The 18129-nt window shown below is 47.7% G+C and overlaps 1 protein-coding gene across 1 annotated transcript in view; it reads right to left on the bottom strand.

The window, feature by feature from the left end:
* Positions 1-23: 23 nt before the first annotated feature.
* The window catches only part of LOC136636072 (astrotactin-2-like), a gene marked incomplete at its 3' end in the record, with an annotated part of 141127 nt that continues 123021 nt past the window's right edge, over positions 24-18129 (bottom strand). The window contains exons 7-9 of the mRNA XM_066611092.1: positions 15479-15646; positions 2370-2454; positions 24-98 (exon numbers count right to left, since the gene is read on the bottom strand). Of these exons, the coding sequence (XP_066467189.1) occupies positions 24-98; positions 2370-2454; positions 15479-15646 (328 nt within the window). The remainder of the gene's footprint in view (positions 99-2369; positions 2455-15478; positions 15647-18129) is intronic.

An 18129-nucleotide genomic window follows, 5' to 3' on the forward strand; every position in this document is an offset into this window, starting at 1 on the left:
TCCAAAGAGCTTGCATGACTCACCGAAGTATTTTCTCAGGTGCTTGTTCCCCAGTGACCAGGTCATAGCCGCGTTCGAGCGTCGTGTAGGGCCAAGGCCTGAAAGATGCAGAAGAGGGAAAATGCATGATGATACGAATGAGGGGTGCCTTGGGGGTGCCCCTTGCCTTAAGGAGCACTAGGAAGCACGGCAGTGACGTAGCACGGACAAAACTACAAACATTCTTGGGGGCAGAGAGTTGGGAAGGAAGCAAAATCCTCTGTTGCAAGACACAGGGAGGCAAACCCATAATAAACTTCTCACCTGGGAGTAAGCCCCATTGACTATAATCAGAGCATGTTCTGAGCAGACATGCATAGGATTGAACTCTCAGTGTTTGTAGAGTGTTGCCTGACTGCGCAGTCTGCTCCATGTCTATTACCTTGATGCAGCTGGTAAGGTGGGTATTGCCACCCCATTTCTCAGGTGAGGAAGACTGAGGCTGAGAGGGAATGGCTTGCCCAACGCCACTGAACAAGTGTGTGGCAGAGGCAAGTTTCCAAGCACAGAAGTCCTGATTTACGCCATGCTAGGCACATCCTGCTTGACATTACAGAAGAGAGTCAAGGGTCAAAACCATACGAAGAGCTCTCTTCCCATTTGAGTCTCCCTGTCCCTCAATGCATATTGTCGTTTGTGGGTGTGTGATGGGTGATCATGCATGGCAGGGCTCTCCTCCTGTGGTGCCCGATCTGTGGAACTCCCTGCCAAAGTAGATTTACACAGCCTCCACTTTCATGATATTTTGTAGGAATATTAAGGCAACACTATTTTGACAGGTGCTTGGCCTGGTTCATCTGTGTCCCACACACTTCTATTGCCTTGTTTAGTTATTTTCCATGGTTGACCTTATTCATTCGTGGTTGTGATGTTGTTTTTTTTGTTTGTTTTTGGTTATTTGAGTGTGAGCTGCACTACACCCCTCCTGAGAACCCCCTCACTCCTGTGGGAGAAAGCTGGCATATAAAACACGAAGCTCTTTCCAGTTATTTGCCACACAAAGCACAGCCTTGCCGTTAAAAAAAAAAAGGCTGATTTCACAATATGATTGTGATGAAGCTGATGCTGCTTAGTGCCTCATTTAGCAAGAAGAACCAACAGTTTTGATTACTGCAGAGTATGAGGAAAACAATTGTAAAATTCCTATGAATTTATGTTGATTATAACATTTGTGTTTTGACAAACGTGTATACATATTTCTGTTACATCCAATTACGGACATCAGCACGGGCACTTGCCTTTGCATCGTTTTCCTAACTCCCAAGTCTCAGCCAAGCAATTGTTGGGGGGTTCTGTTCAGACCCTTTGGCTTCTACCCCCAGAGATGGCCACTGCCCGTTTAGGACGACCGACCGGATGGACATGTGGCTCCTTCTGGCTCTGGGATCCTTGACACTTGCAGAAAGGCTGCTCCTTGCCTGTCCTTTGACTCTCCTTCCTTGAGGTGACACTGAGAAGACTCCACTCTCTGTCTGCTTCTACAGCAGAGATGCTCCCCAGAAAGTCACCAAGGAGAGAACAAAGGGAAGGAAAGGGCCAGGAATCATGCAAAGCCTGAGGAGGTTGCACTTTGCACACCCTACCCCTCCCTCCCTCTGTCCCTTCCCACATAACTCTGTGCATCACCTTTGTACAGGTCCATCCTCCTTATTCACAGATTTAACTCACTGTGAGTTTGGAACCTACGGTGGAGGGCTGGACCCGAGTGCCAGACACAACTGGATGCGTTCTCCAGATGAGTCAGGGAGGCTTTCTGAGGCCCAGAGGCTGGTCTCTGGTCATGTCTGGAGGTAATATTTGACCGACCTGCTTATCTGCTTATTTGCTTATCTGCAGAGGGTCTGGGAACAGACCCTCTGAGGGACACCAAGGCCCAAGTGTACACCAAGAGTGGGCAAGAGAGACTGCTCGCACTTCCCAGGCACCGGCATGGGTCCTGAGTTATTGTCACTAGCTGCCAGGGCTAGAAACCATTCTCTGCATGGTGGCCTTGTGTGGAGTACTCCCACCCAGGCTGGACCCTTCTTCACAACAGTAAAGAGGTCCAATATTTGGGAGCGGTTCCACCCACCCGGGCTGGAAACAAACTCTCCTCAGGAGAGAGCATCAACACAGCTGCCTCTTCAGGGTGGGAAACAATTGTCTTTGCAGCCTTCTGTGCCATAGCTATGAGGCTGGGGCAGTATCTCGGGGTGAGCACCTGTTCTGCACACAGAAAGTTCCGGGGTCAACCCCTGTCAGTATCTCCAGATATGGCTGGGAAAGGCAACTGCCTGAAACGCCGGAGAGCTGCTACCAGCTCGTGTTTGCAAGCAGCAACTAACACTCACCCTTCGCTGTGCCCCCAGTCACTGCGCACACACAAGTGTCGATGTACGGGGTCTGGTGCGTAGCCCTCATGACAGCTGCACTCACCTAGAAGGAGAGGGGAGAGGAAAGGACCTGAAAAACGGAGCCCTGACTTATCATTCAAGATCGAACACGATTATCCCTCACGCATCTTCAGAAGGTACCCAAGGTATGCAACCATAAAAAGCAACATTTATACACCCAACCCAACCCAGCAGCAAAGGCCAAAGAGACCACAGCAACAGGGGATCCTCAAACTAGGAGCAGCCTGGCTACTCTGGTGCTTCAGAGGGCCATCCCCAGTTCAGGAGAGGCTGGTGAAGCATCTGTAGTCTTGAGAGAGTCAGTTTTCTCCAAGTCCCGGGGAAGCTCAAACCCACAGAGAGCGTTCCAGGGAAGCACAGGAAAGCCATCAAAACGCTTAAGGCCAGTCGAAGGGGCGTCACCCATCGCAACAGCTCCATGCACAGAAGCAAAGAACAGAACACGACTATGTCTTGCGCTTTAACATCCCTGGTCTGACAGACAGTTATTGAGGAAAAGATATTGAATTCAGGGAGGAGCCAAATTGACGAGTGTAGAATGGAAACAGGAGCGGCCAGGGCACATTCAAAGAAGCAGAGGGGGTGTTCGAACTGCCCTGCTGTCATTTGTGCCATCACACACATCAAGTTTGAGGTTTACAGCACAGACCAACAGACCACCCCCAGAAAGAACACGCCCCAGACTTCCCTCCTTCCTCGCATCACAGGGACACAGGGCAGCTGCACCCTACACGCAAGGACCCCAAAATCTGCTGGTCTTTATCTCCTGCTCCTTTTTTGGCATTTTTTGTTTTGTTTTGTGGCCAGCAAGGAGAGACGTGAGGGACTGTTCTCTGCCTGGCTCAGACTGATTCTCCATTTCGCAGAAATACATATCCCCAAGCAAACGCCGGCAAAAAAAATAAAAGATTAATTGGATTTGTGCGCTAAAAGCCTTTGTTGATTTTTCTTCTCCTTTCCCCTTCAGCTGATGCTGTCAGCTGACAAAGCACCAAGCCAGGGCAAGCTTTAAGCACAGTTGGCATGAAGAAGGGAGGTGGGCAAGGGTCTCTTCCTTGCCTGACCCCATCTCCCCACAGCCAAGCACTTATGCAAATACCCCAACTGTTCCAAGTTCTGGGTGGTGATTTTTCTAGTTCCTGTCCCTGGGCAAACCAAGGCCCATTTTATCTCTATTTCCCCCCTTCTCCTCCCCCCTTTCCTTGTTAAAATGTTCTTAGTGTGAATGACTTGAGCTACAATCACTTTTTTTTTTTTTTAAATTCAGCCCCCAACGGCAGGTCTCTAGATGTTAAATCTAAAAAGGGAGCAGATGAATCTTGCCTCAAGTGCAAGGGCAAGGAAAAGCCTGACTAGATCTCTGGGTGATCTGCAATAAATCAGCAAACATTGTCACCTCCAATATTTGTCACAGTAGCAAGAAGGAAAAAAAAAATATGTGTCCTTAATTATAAGGCTTTGTCACACAGAAACAATATTTTGTGTCTGGCTTTGGTTGGTCAACTTCACAGTTCTAGGGGAAAATTAAGTAGTTCCCATATACCTGAAATGAGACTATCCCAGCTCTGAACTGCATACATCAGGGTGCCTGAATGTACACAGAAGCATTTTGCAATAGGGGACTTGCATTTCACTGCAGCTGCTGAAATCTCAATCAGACACACAATCGCCCGCAGTAGGGCCCAATATAACAAAAAGAACAAAACACCTTGGCTTTTAAATTGATGCTCTCATCTCCGCCGTTAACTCACTTGGCTCCGTGGGCTCAGGCAAGCTGCTCCCTCTCAGCCTCTCCTAACGCACATGGACAGTCTTGAAACACTCAAATAGTGCTACACAAACAACTATGGTTATCATCAACTACTGCAGAGACAAGAAAGATTCTATACATTAAGATTTTATTATGCTGTAGGCCAGTGGTCTTCAACATGTTTTCTGCCATGACCCCCAAAATATTTAAATAATCAAATGAATGAATGAACAAATGAATGAACAAACCAACCAAGTGTAAGGCTGGGGACCCATGGTTGATCCTGCCTCCCTTTCAGGAACCTAACTGCCCCCCTGCCCCGTCACCACCCACTTCCAGCCCCCATTAACCCTCCCAGAACTGTTCACTGTAACCAAATACTCTAACTAGAGAGAGCAGAAAAAGTTGGCATGAAGCCTGGCATTAGTGAAAGCTATTTTAGTGCAACTGCTAAGAACCTGAGCAGGATTGAGACACCATCTCCTGCCACCTGAAGGGGTCCACCAGATGCCTCCCTCTTTACCCCTGGTTGGTGCTCTAGTGTAGTGTTCTTCAACATTTTTTTTTCCTGTAAGTTGTTGCGACTCCACAACTGAGACTTTGCAACCCCCATTGGGGTGCCAACGCCAAGTCTGAAGGACACTGCTGTACACCACTTTGAACTTTGGACAAAGCGGGATATAAATCTATTAAATAAATATAAAAAGTACAGTGGGCAGAGCAAGGCCTTCGACAAGGTGTGAGAGTAATGGGGCTGGGATGCAGAAGCGGTCCTTGATTTGGGACATCAAGACTGGTTCTATTTTCGCTGATGAGATGCCGGAGGGCATGCAAGTCCCTCCCACCTTATCAGGAGAAAGAAGGAAGGCACAAGCAGTAAAATGTAGCTTCCAGGAGGGAATGGCTTCTCTGAGGGACCCTGCAATGCCCCACATGGGATTAAGAAGAGAGCAAAGGGAGAGATGGGGATTTGGTCTGAGGAGGGAAAGAAAAAAGCTTGGCAAGGAAGGGGAGGGAGCAGGACTGGCTAATGATGTGCTAAGCTGCAGCCACACCTTCATAAAATATTCACTGTCTTAAACACTGCCTCATATTAAAGATTAAATGTCCCGGGATTTGTCCCGGTGACTCCAGAGGCCTGATTTATGGTCTGCCAGAAGCCGCTAACTTGGTGATTCATGACTCGAGGTTTGGAAACGTTAACCTTTCCAAAGGGAGGGAGGAGGGGAAAAAAGAACCCAACAGACACCGAAGAGATGAAGGCCGAGTCAGCTGGCTGTTTGGTGTCTAGAAGGAGATAAGTGGGCAAGGAGGAGCTGCCCTTTGCTGGGAGCCGGGAGGGAGGGCTCCAAAGGGGGCCTCCCATGCTTCACCCATTCATTTTAGGGACTAGTGCAGCACTGGGGAGAAAGAGCCATTAACAAGTCATTTTCTTCCCGGAGTGCTTAGCAGGCAAGTTCGCTCTGCCTGGGTCATTAATTCCTCACACTTATTGCCTAACAAATATGTGTTCTGCAATTGAGATGCCTTTTATGGGGGTCGCGCAGCACGGCAGCAGAGGGGGCCGCTTCTCTGATAACACTGTGTTGGGTTCCAACAATGCCCCCCTCCCCACAAACACACACACAGCTGGAACCGCCCCTGTATTGTTGCTCACGTAAGGGTTGTTATGCAGGACCTACGTCCAGAATGTCTCTACCAGGGCACAGCTTCACACAAACCACTGGCCCCGAGTTCATTTCTACAGATGAGCCATTTACGGACGCTGCACACAGACTGGACCTGCACCAAATGGGACGTGTAAATGGCTGTTCTTGGGTCACGACAAGTCAGGGTTGACAAGTCAGGTGTAGTTTGGCCCTTAGGAAGTTCATGCCAGAGACAAGTTTCAAGCACTCAAACAGAGCAGTGACTTTTTTCACTCATACACCACACAAGTTCTCTGTAAAAGTTTGAATTGGTAAAGTTTAGACTATAGGAGTAATTGAGGTATAGAACTACTCAGATCTATTCATTTTGGACAGAATGATTCTGTTTATCTATGTACTGATCTAATTGATTTTACTTCTCTTCCTCCCCCCCCCCCCAAAGATTTCCTTATCATTGGAGGAATGGATATGAATATCTATTTTCCCCTGCAGAAAATTTTGCAAATAAATCTTAATGATTCAACTTCCCCGATGAGTGAGATGCTTTATAGGATATATTCTTAACTAGATTTAGAAGATTAGACATTCCAAGCAATAACCCATAACGTTGATTCTGTAGATACAAAAATAAAGGCTAAAAAATAAACATGAATAGCAAATTGGATGGCTTTGAGAATCAGACAAAAATCACACAAAAAGAGCAAAAGAAGTGAGAGGTTACAAAAGTTGAACCTGCAGCCAACATTCGATTCAGAAACTTTTGGTAAATAAACTGATGGAGTGAGTTAGATTTAAGAGTCGAGATATTAAATAAAGTGTGATGGCATTTGTTAAGGTAGCAGCCCCAGGCCTGCTGGTAATTTGCAGGCTGGATAGAACCAGGCCCTGATGTCTTGGCCTGACTGAGCATAGCGTCATGGGAGTGGCTGATGCAACACCAAGACAGCAGGGACTGTCACCTGGTATGTCACCCCACAGTGACTCAGCACATCAGCAGATAATGGCTCGCTCTGATTGGCTGAAGCGAGTATATACTCCAGCCAGGGCAAGCTCCTGCGTGGGAGATGCAGAGTGGATTTTGTGCCGAAGGCTACGTCAGTGTTTTTCGTGACTCGTGTGCTACTGGACTGTTTGCTTATCAAGTCTGCCTTGATCTGTATATACTGTACATAGTAAAGGACATTTGGTGGAGGACATCTGCCGTGTGTCGTCTTCATTCAAGGGAGTACTGCGGTCTGGCCTTGGGAGATAGTCACGCTGAGCGTTGGGCTGCTAGCTCACTGCAACAGCATTACTGTATCATGTTTTCGTTATGCAAAACATGATTGTTACTGCCACAACCCCAGCTAGACTTTAAACCTCAATTCAGGCCAGTCAATGTTCTGGTTTGGCTCAAACTGCAGCTTTAGACAATGGGCTTGAACAGGCTCACAATATATTTGAGTAGACATTTGGATTAATGGTAAATTATTCAACTCTTACTACATCTCTCCCTTTGGACATACAAATTATTTAGTACACTTCCATCCTACCTTCTGCACAAGGTCCCAAGACTGGTTTAACAACAACTAGGGATGGAAGACAGCATTAGAAGCAGGTGTTCAGCTATGCAAGCAGCCCTCCTTGAAATATGACAGGCAGAGATGGGGTTGGCCCACATCAAGCAAGCCTCCTGCATCAACTGGGTGTGCACCCTGCCCTATAGTCAGTGTCCTGCTATGCCTTCATCTCCCCCAAAACAAAATGCCCAACACATTGACAACATTACTGTCCTGTGATTGGATGGTTCATGGTCACCTGTGCATTCCATCCCACCCTCTGACCTGATCAGGTGGGCTGGACTGCCCAAGCGACGGGCACATTTGCCAACCCCAACAAATGGGCTGACCAAGAGCTTTGGTTCTTGCTGGGCACAGATGATGAAGATGAGATTCCAGCATGCAGCCTTTCTGCAATGGCATGGATTGAAAATCGGCACAGTGAAGACTCCAAGGACAAAAGGGGAGGCAAGGGGAGCTCCATCATCACTTCCTACCAACAGAGGCGTAAGATACAAAGTGGCAGCACCGCCACCTCTGGTGAGAGCCCACAGGGGACTGCCTTCGCACCACAAGCAGCCGGAAGGCAGTCTCTTCCAGGCTTTGCAAGCACCAATGCTTCTCCTCTGAAGGCTCCCAGTCTTCAGAGGAGAGGGAGGGGGGAGCGGCTGCAGCATGCACCTCCTCTAAAATTAGAATACAGCCTGGGGGCAGCTCAGGGCCCCTCTACCTGCTACCACCAGCCACCCACCTCAGTTCCTTAGAATGGTGGCACACTGAGCAGGGCAGGTTGGAAGGTTAGGAGAAGACACCATCCTTTGGTTCACATCCACCCTCACTGTTCTTCACAGCAGGAGACAGCTGAAGGGCAAGGGGGCTTTCATTCAAGCTGACCCCACCCCATTTAGGAAGGGCGAGCTAATTACATGGAAATCATGTATGGGAGTGGTGGTGAAGTCTGATCAGGCAGCCTCAAGCATCAGGAGAGGAAGAATACAAGAATTTGTGTTCTGTTTCAAAGCTATTTTTATGTTCTGTGGATGATATTGTTTCCGTTTGCCTGATTCCCCCAGCTTCTTTGCCAGATAATTAACGGCCTTGTTAATTAGCTTAACTTCCTTTATACAATTATTTTCCCCCCACTGCCTGTGTGCCTCGCTTCTTGTTTCGCTCTCGAAACGGAACTGCAGAATGGGAGGCGGCTCTGTGTTCGGAATCCACCTCCAGCTTCGGTTTCCGCTGCTCTGCTTCATGTAGGATGGCTCAGCGCAGATTCTCAGTGACGATTCCAGGATGAACACCCACCTCATCTGCCTCCAGAAGCACACAGCCTGAAATTATTCCACCTCCTGCTTGATGGTCTCTCTTGTTTATATGGAAAGCTGATTAGAAGAGTGACTGATCTACAAGCTTTGGAGCAAAGAAGGGTCTTGCAGAGGGGCGGCTCCCATTCGGGGCCTGGCAGAGGAAGTGTGACCTTTTCAAAGGCCTCGTCCAGGAGGGGGACAAGAAAGGTGCAGGGTACCATCAACACCCTCTTTTTGGCCACAGAAAGTCCAATAGTGCACTCAGACTCATGTCAACCAAAGCAAACATGAAGAAATATGGAAATATGGAACGGCTGAGAGCAGCTGGTGGTGGTGCTGGGAGAGCCCAAGGGCTGAATGAAGAGCTTCCAGGGCCCATATCTGGACTGCAGGCGTTACGTTTGACACCCCTGCACTAGACAGTGCTGTTGTGGTGGAAGGGACCACAGTTTGGTGGAATAGCCTCTGTGGGCAGGAGGTCTGGTCTAGGGGGTTGAGCCTCCATTTGCCTGAAGATAACATCCGAAGGTCGCCAGTTCGAGGCCACCGGCACTGTGCGACCTTGAAGCAGCTGGCAAGCTGAGCCGAGCTATTCCATCTGCTCTGACATGGGAGGATGGAGGCCAGAATGTGAAACCAGATCAGAAAGAAACATCTGAATGTTGTGGTTTCTTGAAAGAAAACTTCTTTCAAATTGTAAAAATCCCTATGAGGATTTAAATTGCCTGCCTATGTAAACCGCCTTGAATAAAGTCTAAGGAGAAATCTGAGGACCAAGAAAGGCAGTATAGAAATACCTGTATTATTATTATTGTTGTTGTTGTTGTTGCAGGCCACAAGTCGCAGGTTCAATTTCTGCTGTCTTCAGATGTACAGCTGAGAAAGATCCCATTTGGAAACCCTACAGGACTCCTGCCAGTCCGTGTACAAATGCTGAGCTAGGCCAGGGGATGAACAGCCTGACTCTGCAGAGAGCAGAGCAGTCTGTCCACCTGTCCAGGAACAGTGTGACATCTTCACAAGAGCAAGCCATGCATGACTCAAAGCAGTCAGTTACAGGTCAGCAAGAAGGTCTCTCTCTTCTGTTTCATGCATAGGAACAAGATGTCTACACACCAGTTACCCGAAGGGGGTGGAAGGACAACATGTAAAGCTTCAAAATAAACTAATAAAGCATAAAAGAGAATACACAGGCCTGTGGGAAGGGACCCCCGCTCTCAAAAGATTCAAATCATAACAGACTTTGGGGGAATGTGCCACGCAGTTCCCACATTCACTTCTGATGTGATAAACTGCTGTCCCGAGATGTTTTTGCCTCATTGATTTGACATGGCAAAGATTTCTGATACCCAAAGGTGGTTGGCAGCTGGTATTTACCAAGGCAGGGGGGCCTGTACGCTGTCCTACTCCTCCCTCTGAAGTGGTAAACATCAGCTGTCATCATATGAGGAGGGATCCATAAGAATTGCTCCCACGGAGCAGACAAGGTGCAATCATCCCATGATGGCTTTATCATCATGAAAGCAAAAGTGTGGCGTGTGGGAACAGGGCAGAAGAGGGTTGCGTGACACGTAGGCTCACCTCTGAAGGGGCTTGGCATGCAAATAAATTAAATTAATAAAATAAACCATAAGGAGGATTCAATTCAAATTTATCCTCATGTTCATCAACATCCACACTGCAGAGGTTTCTTCTGTGCTAATTCTGTGGTCTGTGGCAAAATGTATTGGCTGGATCTGCTTTCCAAGATTAGAATCAAGGTGCCTTTTCTTCTCCCTCCAGTTCTCCTGGGCACGAGACAGCCTCGAAAATGAGACTGAAGAAACCAGGGAATGACATCTCTCTCACACATATTAAATCCCCCCAATCTATTACCGAAACACATTTTAATATGTGCTAGAAGTAACCTAGGTGTGCTCTGTAATGATAGGTTCCTTCCAGCTGCACCCCCACAGTCATTTACCACATCTGTGTACTAGAAAGGTCTTAAGCGTGAAAATTGTCCAGTGCTAGAACAGTTTGCCTCCTGCAGTTGTGAGCTCTCCCTTGCTGGAGGATTGAAAAGCAGAACTAGTTGTGACAATCAATACAAGGGTTGGCACCTCCTTCAAGCCTGACCAAGATGTTCAGGACAAGAAGCCATCACAGCAATTAAAATTAGGGTTCAGTGTTGCTAGAGGGTTTCAAGCCTGAGTGGAAGACAGGCAGAGAGACCAGTCTCAGAATGTCCTTCCCATGAGCCATAACTCCTCAGGCCTGCAAGGTGACACTTTGCCTTCGTCATCTAGCTCCAAAAAAAGCCTTATACGGACTGTGCCGAAGCCCCACCTAACTGCTGTGAAGAGGTGCACCATCTGAACTTCAGAAGCTGTCTCCTGATGCTGATTCAAGACTCTGGTCTATCTAGCCCAGCAGGGTTTGCAGCTCTTCAGGTCCGCAGGCAAGATAGCCCAGACAGGCAGACCTCCCTGGAGATGCTGCAGTCTGAACCTGGAACCAACCACTTCCAAAGTATCACTTTCACCATGGAGCAGTACAAAGCATGTTTGCACATTTAAGATAATCCCACTATATATTTCCTCTTCATAATTAAGTACAACTATCCTATTCAGTTCTCAGAATTCCCTGGGGAGAAAGAATAGCTATTGAAACAGTTGAAACAGTCCATAGTAAGAATATACAGGTAGGCCCAATGTTATCTACCGGTTCAAAATCCATGTGGGTTACCTGGAACCCCCCCCCCCCCCAAAAAAAAAGAACCACAACCAGAGGTATGCTCCGGTCACGTCCAGAGGGTCCAGGTGAGGCCCTAGTCCGTGGATTAAATCATCCATGGATTTTGGTATCCATGGAGGTTCCAGGAATGGATAATGAGAGGCATCCTGTATATCCCAGAGGTGGCCAAACTGTAGCTTGTGAGCCACATACAGCTCTTTGATATATAATGTAAGGCTTGTGGAAACCTGTTAGCAGAGCTCCTTTTTAGCATCACAATTCATATAAAAAGTAAATAAAAAATGCTCAAGCTTAATGCAGACTGGACCATATGTTTTCACCTGCCATTTATTGGGTATACACCAATAGCCCACCGGATTAAAACATAAATGTAATGTTCATGGTGAGTAAGAATTTAAATGCTTCTTAAATATTGTGGCTCTCATAAAAAGAGCCCTGCTGGATCAGGCCCAGGGCCCATCTAGTCCAGCTTCCTGCATCTCACAGCAGCCCACCAGATGCCGCACACAAGACCACAAAATACTTGCATCTCACTGCCACTCCCCTACATCTGGTATTCTATTTATACCCTCTCAAACATCTCCCTTGCAGCTATCAAACTTCTGGAGTTTACTGTATGTGGCTCTTATGTTAAGCAAGTTTGGCCACCCCTGAATTCAGTAAGGATCTTCTGATTCATCACCCCCTGCCCCGAGGGTCCACCTAAAATATGCCATGTTAACTTCCCCAAACAAACAAGGCAGAGGGCATCACTGCCTGTGTCTACATCAATTTTTCGGCACACTTGCTCCTGGCCTGTGTTTCCCTTGCCACCCAGATTTACAAACCACACACTGCTCCCGAGTTTCAATATGCTAACTGCCCCCACCCCTGAACAGGAGCGCCGCCAACAATCCCCAGCGGCAAATACTTGGCCAGAAGCCCAAAGGAGCAGTGGTAAACAAACACTCTCTTCTGTGCCAACCGAGCCACTGCTTGCCTAAAATAATGAAGCCATGTGAGGTCTCCAAGTTCCATAAGCATTCAAAGAAAACTGCGTAATGATTGATCCCCTCCCGAGAGACCAGGAGCTACTGGCTGAAGGTCAGAGGAACCATCTCTTAATCCAGTCAGCGAGGATAGTCTGAAATCCTGGAACCCTGACAGGGCCGCAAAGTGCCTTGTGCTGCCCCCACAGCATGCCACACTGATGGCACAGCACACCAAGCAGGAGGGAGTGCAGCCCATGCGGTCTAAGACACAGTCATCTGTAGGCACTAAATCATGGCTCACACTGCAGAAACTCCAGGTTCAAATACACACCACGCTGGAAAGAATTCCTTGTTCACATAAATCCTGCAGGAATGCACCAAAGACCTACCCGACCTTATTCTGTGGAACTCCCTGGCGCAGGATGTGATGGTGGGGCCTGGCCTACATGCCTTTAAAAGGGGATTCAACAGATTTCTGTAGGAAAAGTCCATCACAGGTTACAAGCCATGAGGGGTATGTGAAGCACCCTGGTTTTAGAAATAGGTTGCCTCAGAATGCCAGGTACGAGCGAGTGGCAACAGCATGCAGGTCTCTGGTTGTCTTGGGTGCCTCCTGAGGCACCTGGTGGGCCACTTTGAGATGCAGGAAGCTGAACCAGACGGGCAGTTGGCCTGATCCAGTGGGGCTCTTCTGATATTCTTATGTTTTATCCCAGCATCCTGTTTCCAACTGTTGAGAAGCCCACAAGCCGGGCATGAAGGATGCAGCCCTTGCCTGTTGCTCCTCCCCAGCAACTGGTATTCCTTGGCACACCATGGCAGAAGCAAGAACAGCTTGGCTCCCACTGAAGGAAGCAGCTGCAGGGAGCTCACTCTTCCCCTTCCTGCCTGGAAAGAGCACTGCCAGTCATCCAATGATCAGAGGAGCTGATGGAAGCATCTTCTGGCTTCTGTTACCAGCTAGAAGACTAATGAGTTGCTGAGACGTTTTCTACTGTCCTTGAAAGCTGCCTTTGGGAACACTTTGATTAAAAAGCGGGGTACAGATCTATAACTGGACTGCAAGCGGCCTTGACGGTCTCTTGAATGGGACTAAAAACAGCACCAGAATATTTTAAATATATAAATACCGCTCTGAAATAGGAAAGGCTTCATTCAGCTATTGTGACTCACCCCCAGTGATAGACTCACTCCCTATGAATCTGTCCAAGTACCTTTTAGAGCCATCTAAGCTGACAGACCTGACCACAGACCTTGCAATATCGTCCTTGACTCTGCTGCTGCACATGCAGAGATTTGCCCGAGTGTTTTACTCTTGGGTAATCTTGCATAGAAGCTTAAAAGCAGTTTTCAAAAAGAGGAGGTTGGGGGAACAAACATCTCTCAGCACACGCAGCCCACCTACATCGTAAGAAGAAAGCCTGGACCGCTCAATTCTGCAAGTTACATCACCTGACTCAAAGGAAGAGCAGCCAACCAAGACCTTAACCAAACAAAATTCAAGCTCCAGGGCATGGTCTGACACAGAGCTGAAGCTAGGCGGGTCTAAAGTCTGGCTGGACGGCTACTATGGCAAATAGCCAGTGACTGAGTGACCCCCTAAAAATTCATCCAACCCACTGTTAAAGGCCATCTAAGCCAACAATCATGATGGTTGATCCCTTGGGAACCCCACCTCTGGCTGCCAGGAGACAAGTGCAAGAAACACAAATTGAGGCCACACCATGAGTAATTGGCTTAATAGCAGCAAGAGACCTTTACACTCTCTGCAGCACAGCTGGGCTGTCTTTCAAACCCAAGAGCTCTGCTCTTCTGGAGCTCAAACCTGCCATGCTGCCAATTGGCCTCTCAGTGCCAAGATTTCCATGTGTTGATGAGCAGAGACTCTAAATTTATTAGCAGTGCCTTTGTGACAGGTGGGAGCATGGCAAGATCACATGGCAACCCCGTGAGGCAAGCTGGGGATTTAGGAAAAATTCAGTACAAAAAATTAGAAGGGTATCAAGATTCCCAGGGGATCATTACGTCTCCAAACAGAAACTCACTCCCCTGGGGTAAGGAATAATATTTACTTTGGGGAGCAGTTAGTGTAGCAGCCCATATTATACAGCTACCAGAAAGGACCATTAAAATTAGCCAGTTGTTCTTCTTTGAACCTCCAGCTATCAAGCACCTTGCAACTTCTGAACTTAAAAACATGCACATTTACAGGGATAGCTTCAACCCAGTGTGAGATATTTGCAAGTTTCACATTTTTTACACCACTTTCTTCCAAGGAGCTCAGGGTGATGTACATGGTTCCTCCCGTTCTTCTGCCCTAACAACCTCCCTGTGAGGTAGGTTAGTCTGAGAAACAGTGACTGGCCCAAGGTCAACCAAGAACTTTAATGGCTGGGTGGAGATTTGAGCCTGGATCTTCCAGGTCTGTCCATCTCCCAGAACCATGACACCACACTGGCTCTATTATTATCCTGATGCACAATCATCCTCATGATAATCCTGTAGTGTAAGTACTGTTATTGCCATATAGCAGATGGGGGAAGACTTAGGCTAAAAATCAGCAGCTTGCCTTGGGTCACCATAAGAGCTGCTGGCAGAGGAGAGACTGAACCTGATTCACGGCTCTCTTTTTCAAGGGAAGTCCTCCATCACCTCTCTTTCAATGTCACATCCGCAGAAGGGGTTAAACTGGTGGAAAGCAGCTACCACTCTTCAACTGGAATGTCTAAGCAGCACCTTGGAAAGGCGGATCCATAACACATCGATTGTTAACTCTTTTATAACATGGCTTCATCAAGCTTTTCCCAGTAAGGCCCTTACATGTCTGGGAGGGAGTATCCTCCCTCTCGCAATTCATGGCTCCAGAGGACATTGTGGCACTGCCAGAGCCACCATGAATGCAGGGCTTTTGAGGAGGTGTTCACAACCGTGATCCACAGCAGTACACAAGACTGTGACAACTTAATAAACCAGCCAAGACAGACCCACGGAGAAAGGGGGAAGGCAGCGCTCTTAGTGTAATGATTCTCCAATATATCAAGTCCTTGTCCCTTCACAGTGCAAGCCAGTAATGCACAACACCACGGTCCACTTACCAGTCTCCTGATCGCACAGCTGCTCGCAAGCATCCGTGGTCCGCTGTCCACAGAGATCTCTCACCCAAGGAGACGTGGCGTTGATTTGGTAATACAAGGAGAGCTTGGCCGGGTTCAGCCAATCAGAGATGTCCAAGTAGCTCCCCTCGCTCACGACAAAACTGCTTCCTGTGGGGCAGAGGGGAAAACAAGAACAGGGGTTAGTTAAGAGAGATTAGTTAATCAGAGAGCAGTCAGGCTACAGCTTCCCAACCAGGCGGAGCATCCAGACCGACAGAGACTGTCCACGGTGAGAACATGAAAGGTGAAGTCTGAACTCGTGGATCTGCCCTCTCTGAGTACCACGGAAGTCTAGGGGGCACCCACAGCAACACAATCTATAGAGAAAGCAGGAGGCTCCCGGTGAGTGTAAAACAAAAGGTAGTGGTTAAAGCAGTGCACAACCACCTACAGCAGCGTTTTGGTTGAGAGGTCAACCTGCTCCCCAAGTGTCAGCAAGGAGGAGGAGGAGGAGAAGGGGCAAAAAGACTAGAAGGGGTGACAGGTCTTGTGGCTCCTGCTCATACAGAGATGAATGTCAGGGCCTGAGGCCCATTTCAGTCTGCATCCTGTTTCACAGCAGAGTAACCTCTTGGAAGCCCCCCAGAAGGAAGCAGAAAACAGGCTCCTCTCACCTGCCACAGCTCTGCTACAACTGGAGCCCAGAGGCAGGTTGCTACTGAATCTGGAGGCAATACCCAGCCTAGCAGCCACAGGCAGTGATATACAGCACGTCCTCCCTTAAAGTTATCAGGAGGTTCTTGGAAACAGCAACTAAGCAAAACGACTTATAACAAAACCAATTTCACCGAAGGTGAATGAAAACGAGGGTGAGAGTTACCCATACATACAGCATATTTCTGGTCACACAAAACATCACCCAACTTCTAAATGAAGACCCCAAACAGTTTTTATATTAAACCCACACAGACCTGGGGAGAATGTGTGAACTTCACAAAGACAGCAGCCCTAGCAAGGAATCAATCCCCCCTCCCACACACACAAACTTTGTAATGGAACAACTATGAACTTTAAGTGAGGACTTGCTGTACTTTGAAATGGAAACTTCTGACCCTGAGCTCCATAAAATGGCTAGGTGGGGGGGGGGGGAGAAAAGAAAAGAAAATCTACTTCCTAAAAATCTCTGAGTGAATCAACTGCTGCAAAGCAGAAAAGAGTGCCCCAAAAATGGGATGGTCCTCTTCTGACTCTTGCTAGGATGTGGATAAACCTGAAGTCTTACAACTTGCCTTAATTCTGATGGGGGACCCTCTTCCCCCCCCCACCAGGACTGGTGGGAATATGCATCCTATAATTAGGCAAATTGATTTTCAGTTGAGCCCAATCATTTCCTTATCTAACGTCTGAAGCCCAACAGGACTTGGGGGATTTCACAACCGCCAAGGTCCTCATTAATCTCTGATCTCCAATTACGTTGATTATAAGGTCTGTTTTCACAGCACTGCAGTGAGAGATCAGAGGTGAGCTGGGAAAAAGCATCCCATTAAGTCATGCTTTGCACAGTGAATGTCACGGAAAACACCCAAAACTGGGGAGGGATTTCTCGGAGTGGCAGCAAACAGCAATTTTCAACTGGTGTGCCATGGCAAACTAGCATGCTATGAAAGACATGCAGGTGTGCCACGGGACCTGGAGCACACTGTTGAAAATCGCTGAAAAAGTTGTGCAAGTTCTGCAGCTCTGTTTCTAGGGCAACTGCCTGTTACAATGACTTGTCTACCCTAGGGACACAGACCATTTGTTAGGGCCATCAGCTGCCCTAGAAACAGAGACGCAGAATCCATATGAGTCTCCTAGAAGTCGGAAGCAACGTCACAAGAGGAAAAGACCATAGAGATGAGCATAGAGATAGGAAGGAAAACATTGAAAATAGCTGCTTTAAAGGATCAGGGTTAGTTTAACTTCACCAACAGTGAGGCAGGCAGACAGGCAGGCAAATAAACAAACAAACAAGCAAATTAATAAGCAAGCAAATGAAAGGTGTATGTCCTCTTAAAGAAGCAAATGTGGTCGGGGGGGGGCGCTACTTGGGCAAGATCTGAACTATTATTCATTTAAAATACTATACATTGCACAGGTCCATTCAAAAGGCAGATTCACACCAATGAAAGGACACACACAGAAAAGTACCAGAACAACAAACAGCAGATTCTACATACTAATTAACAGAGCCATTTCTCTTATGTATTTGACTGGAACTCAATGCTGATTGAGTGTTTATTTTGCTCAAGACCCATTTTCTCACTTTTTAAGCATAATATGTGCATTGTGCAATAATGCAATTTGTGAATATGTAAAACCCAACAACAAAGCATAAATCAGGCAACAGCATCACAGAACCAGCAGGGAACAAAACAACAGAGCTGGAGGGAGGAAGACAGGGAGGCTCAACAGTTGTTCTTGTGCTTGTTTGTTCTGCTGTCCCAACTGTCTCCTGTCACAAGAGGGTCTTAATCTGCTAGTCAAGAGGCAGCTCCATGATCTAAATGTCACCGCCACACTCAGACCCCAAGAAGGCAGAAGGAAAAGCCCCAAAGATGATCTCATGGCACCAACACGTTCTCCTGCACTGTCCCCATTCATGCAGGAGA

The sequence above is a fragment of the Tiliqua scincoides genome, unplaced genomic scaffold, assembly GCF_035046505.1.
Source record: "Tiliqua scincoides isolate rTilSci1 unplaced genomic scaffold, rTilSci1.hap2 HAP2_SCAFFOLD_80, whole genome shotgun sequence".
Lineage (NCBI taxonomy): Eukaryota > Metazoa > Chordata > Lepidosauria > Squamata > Scincidae > Tiliqua > Tiliqua scincoides.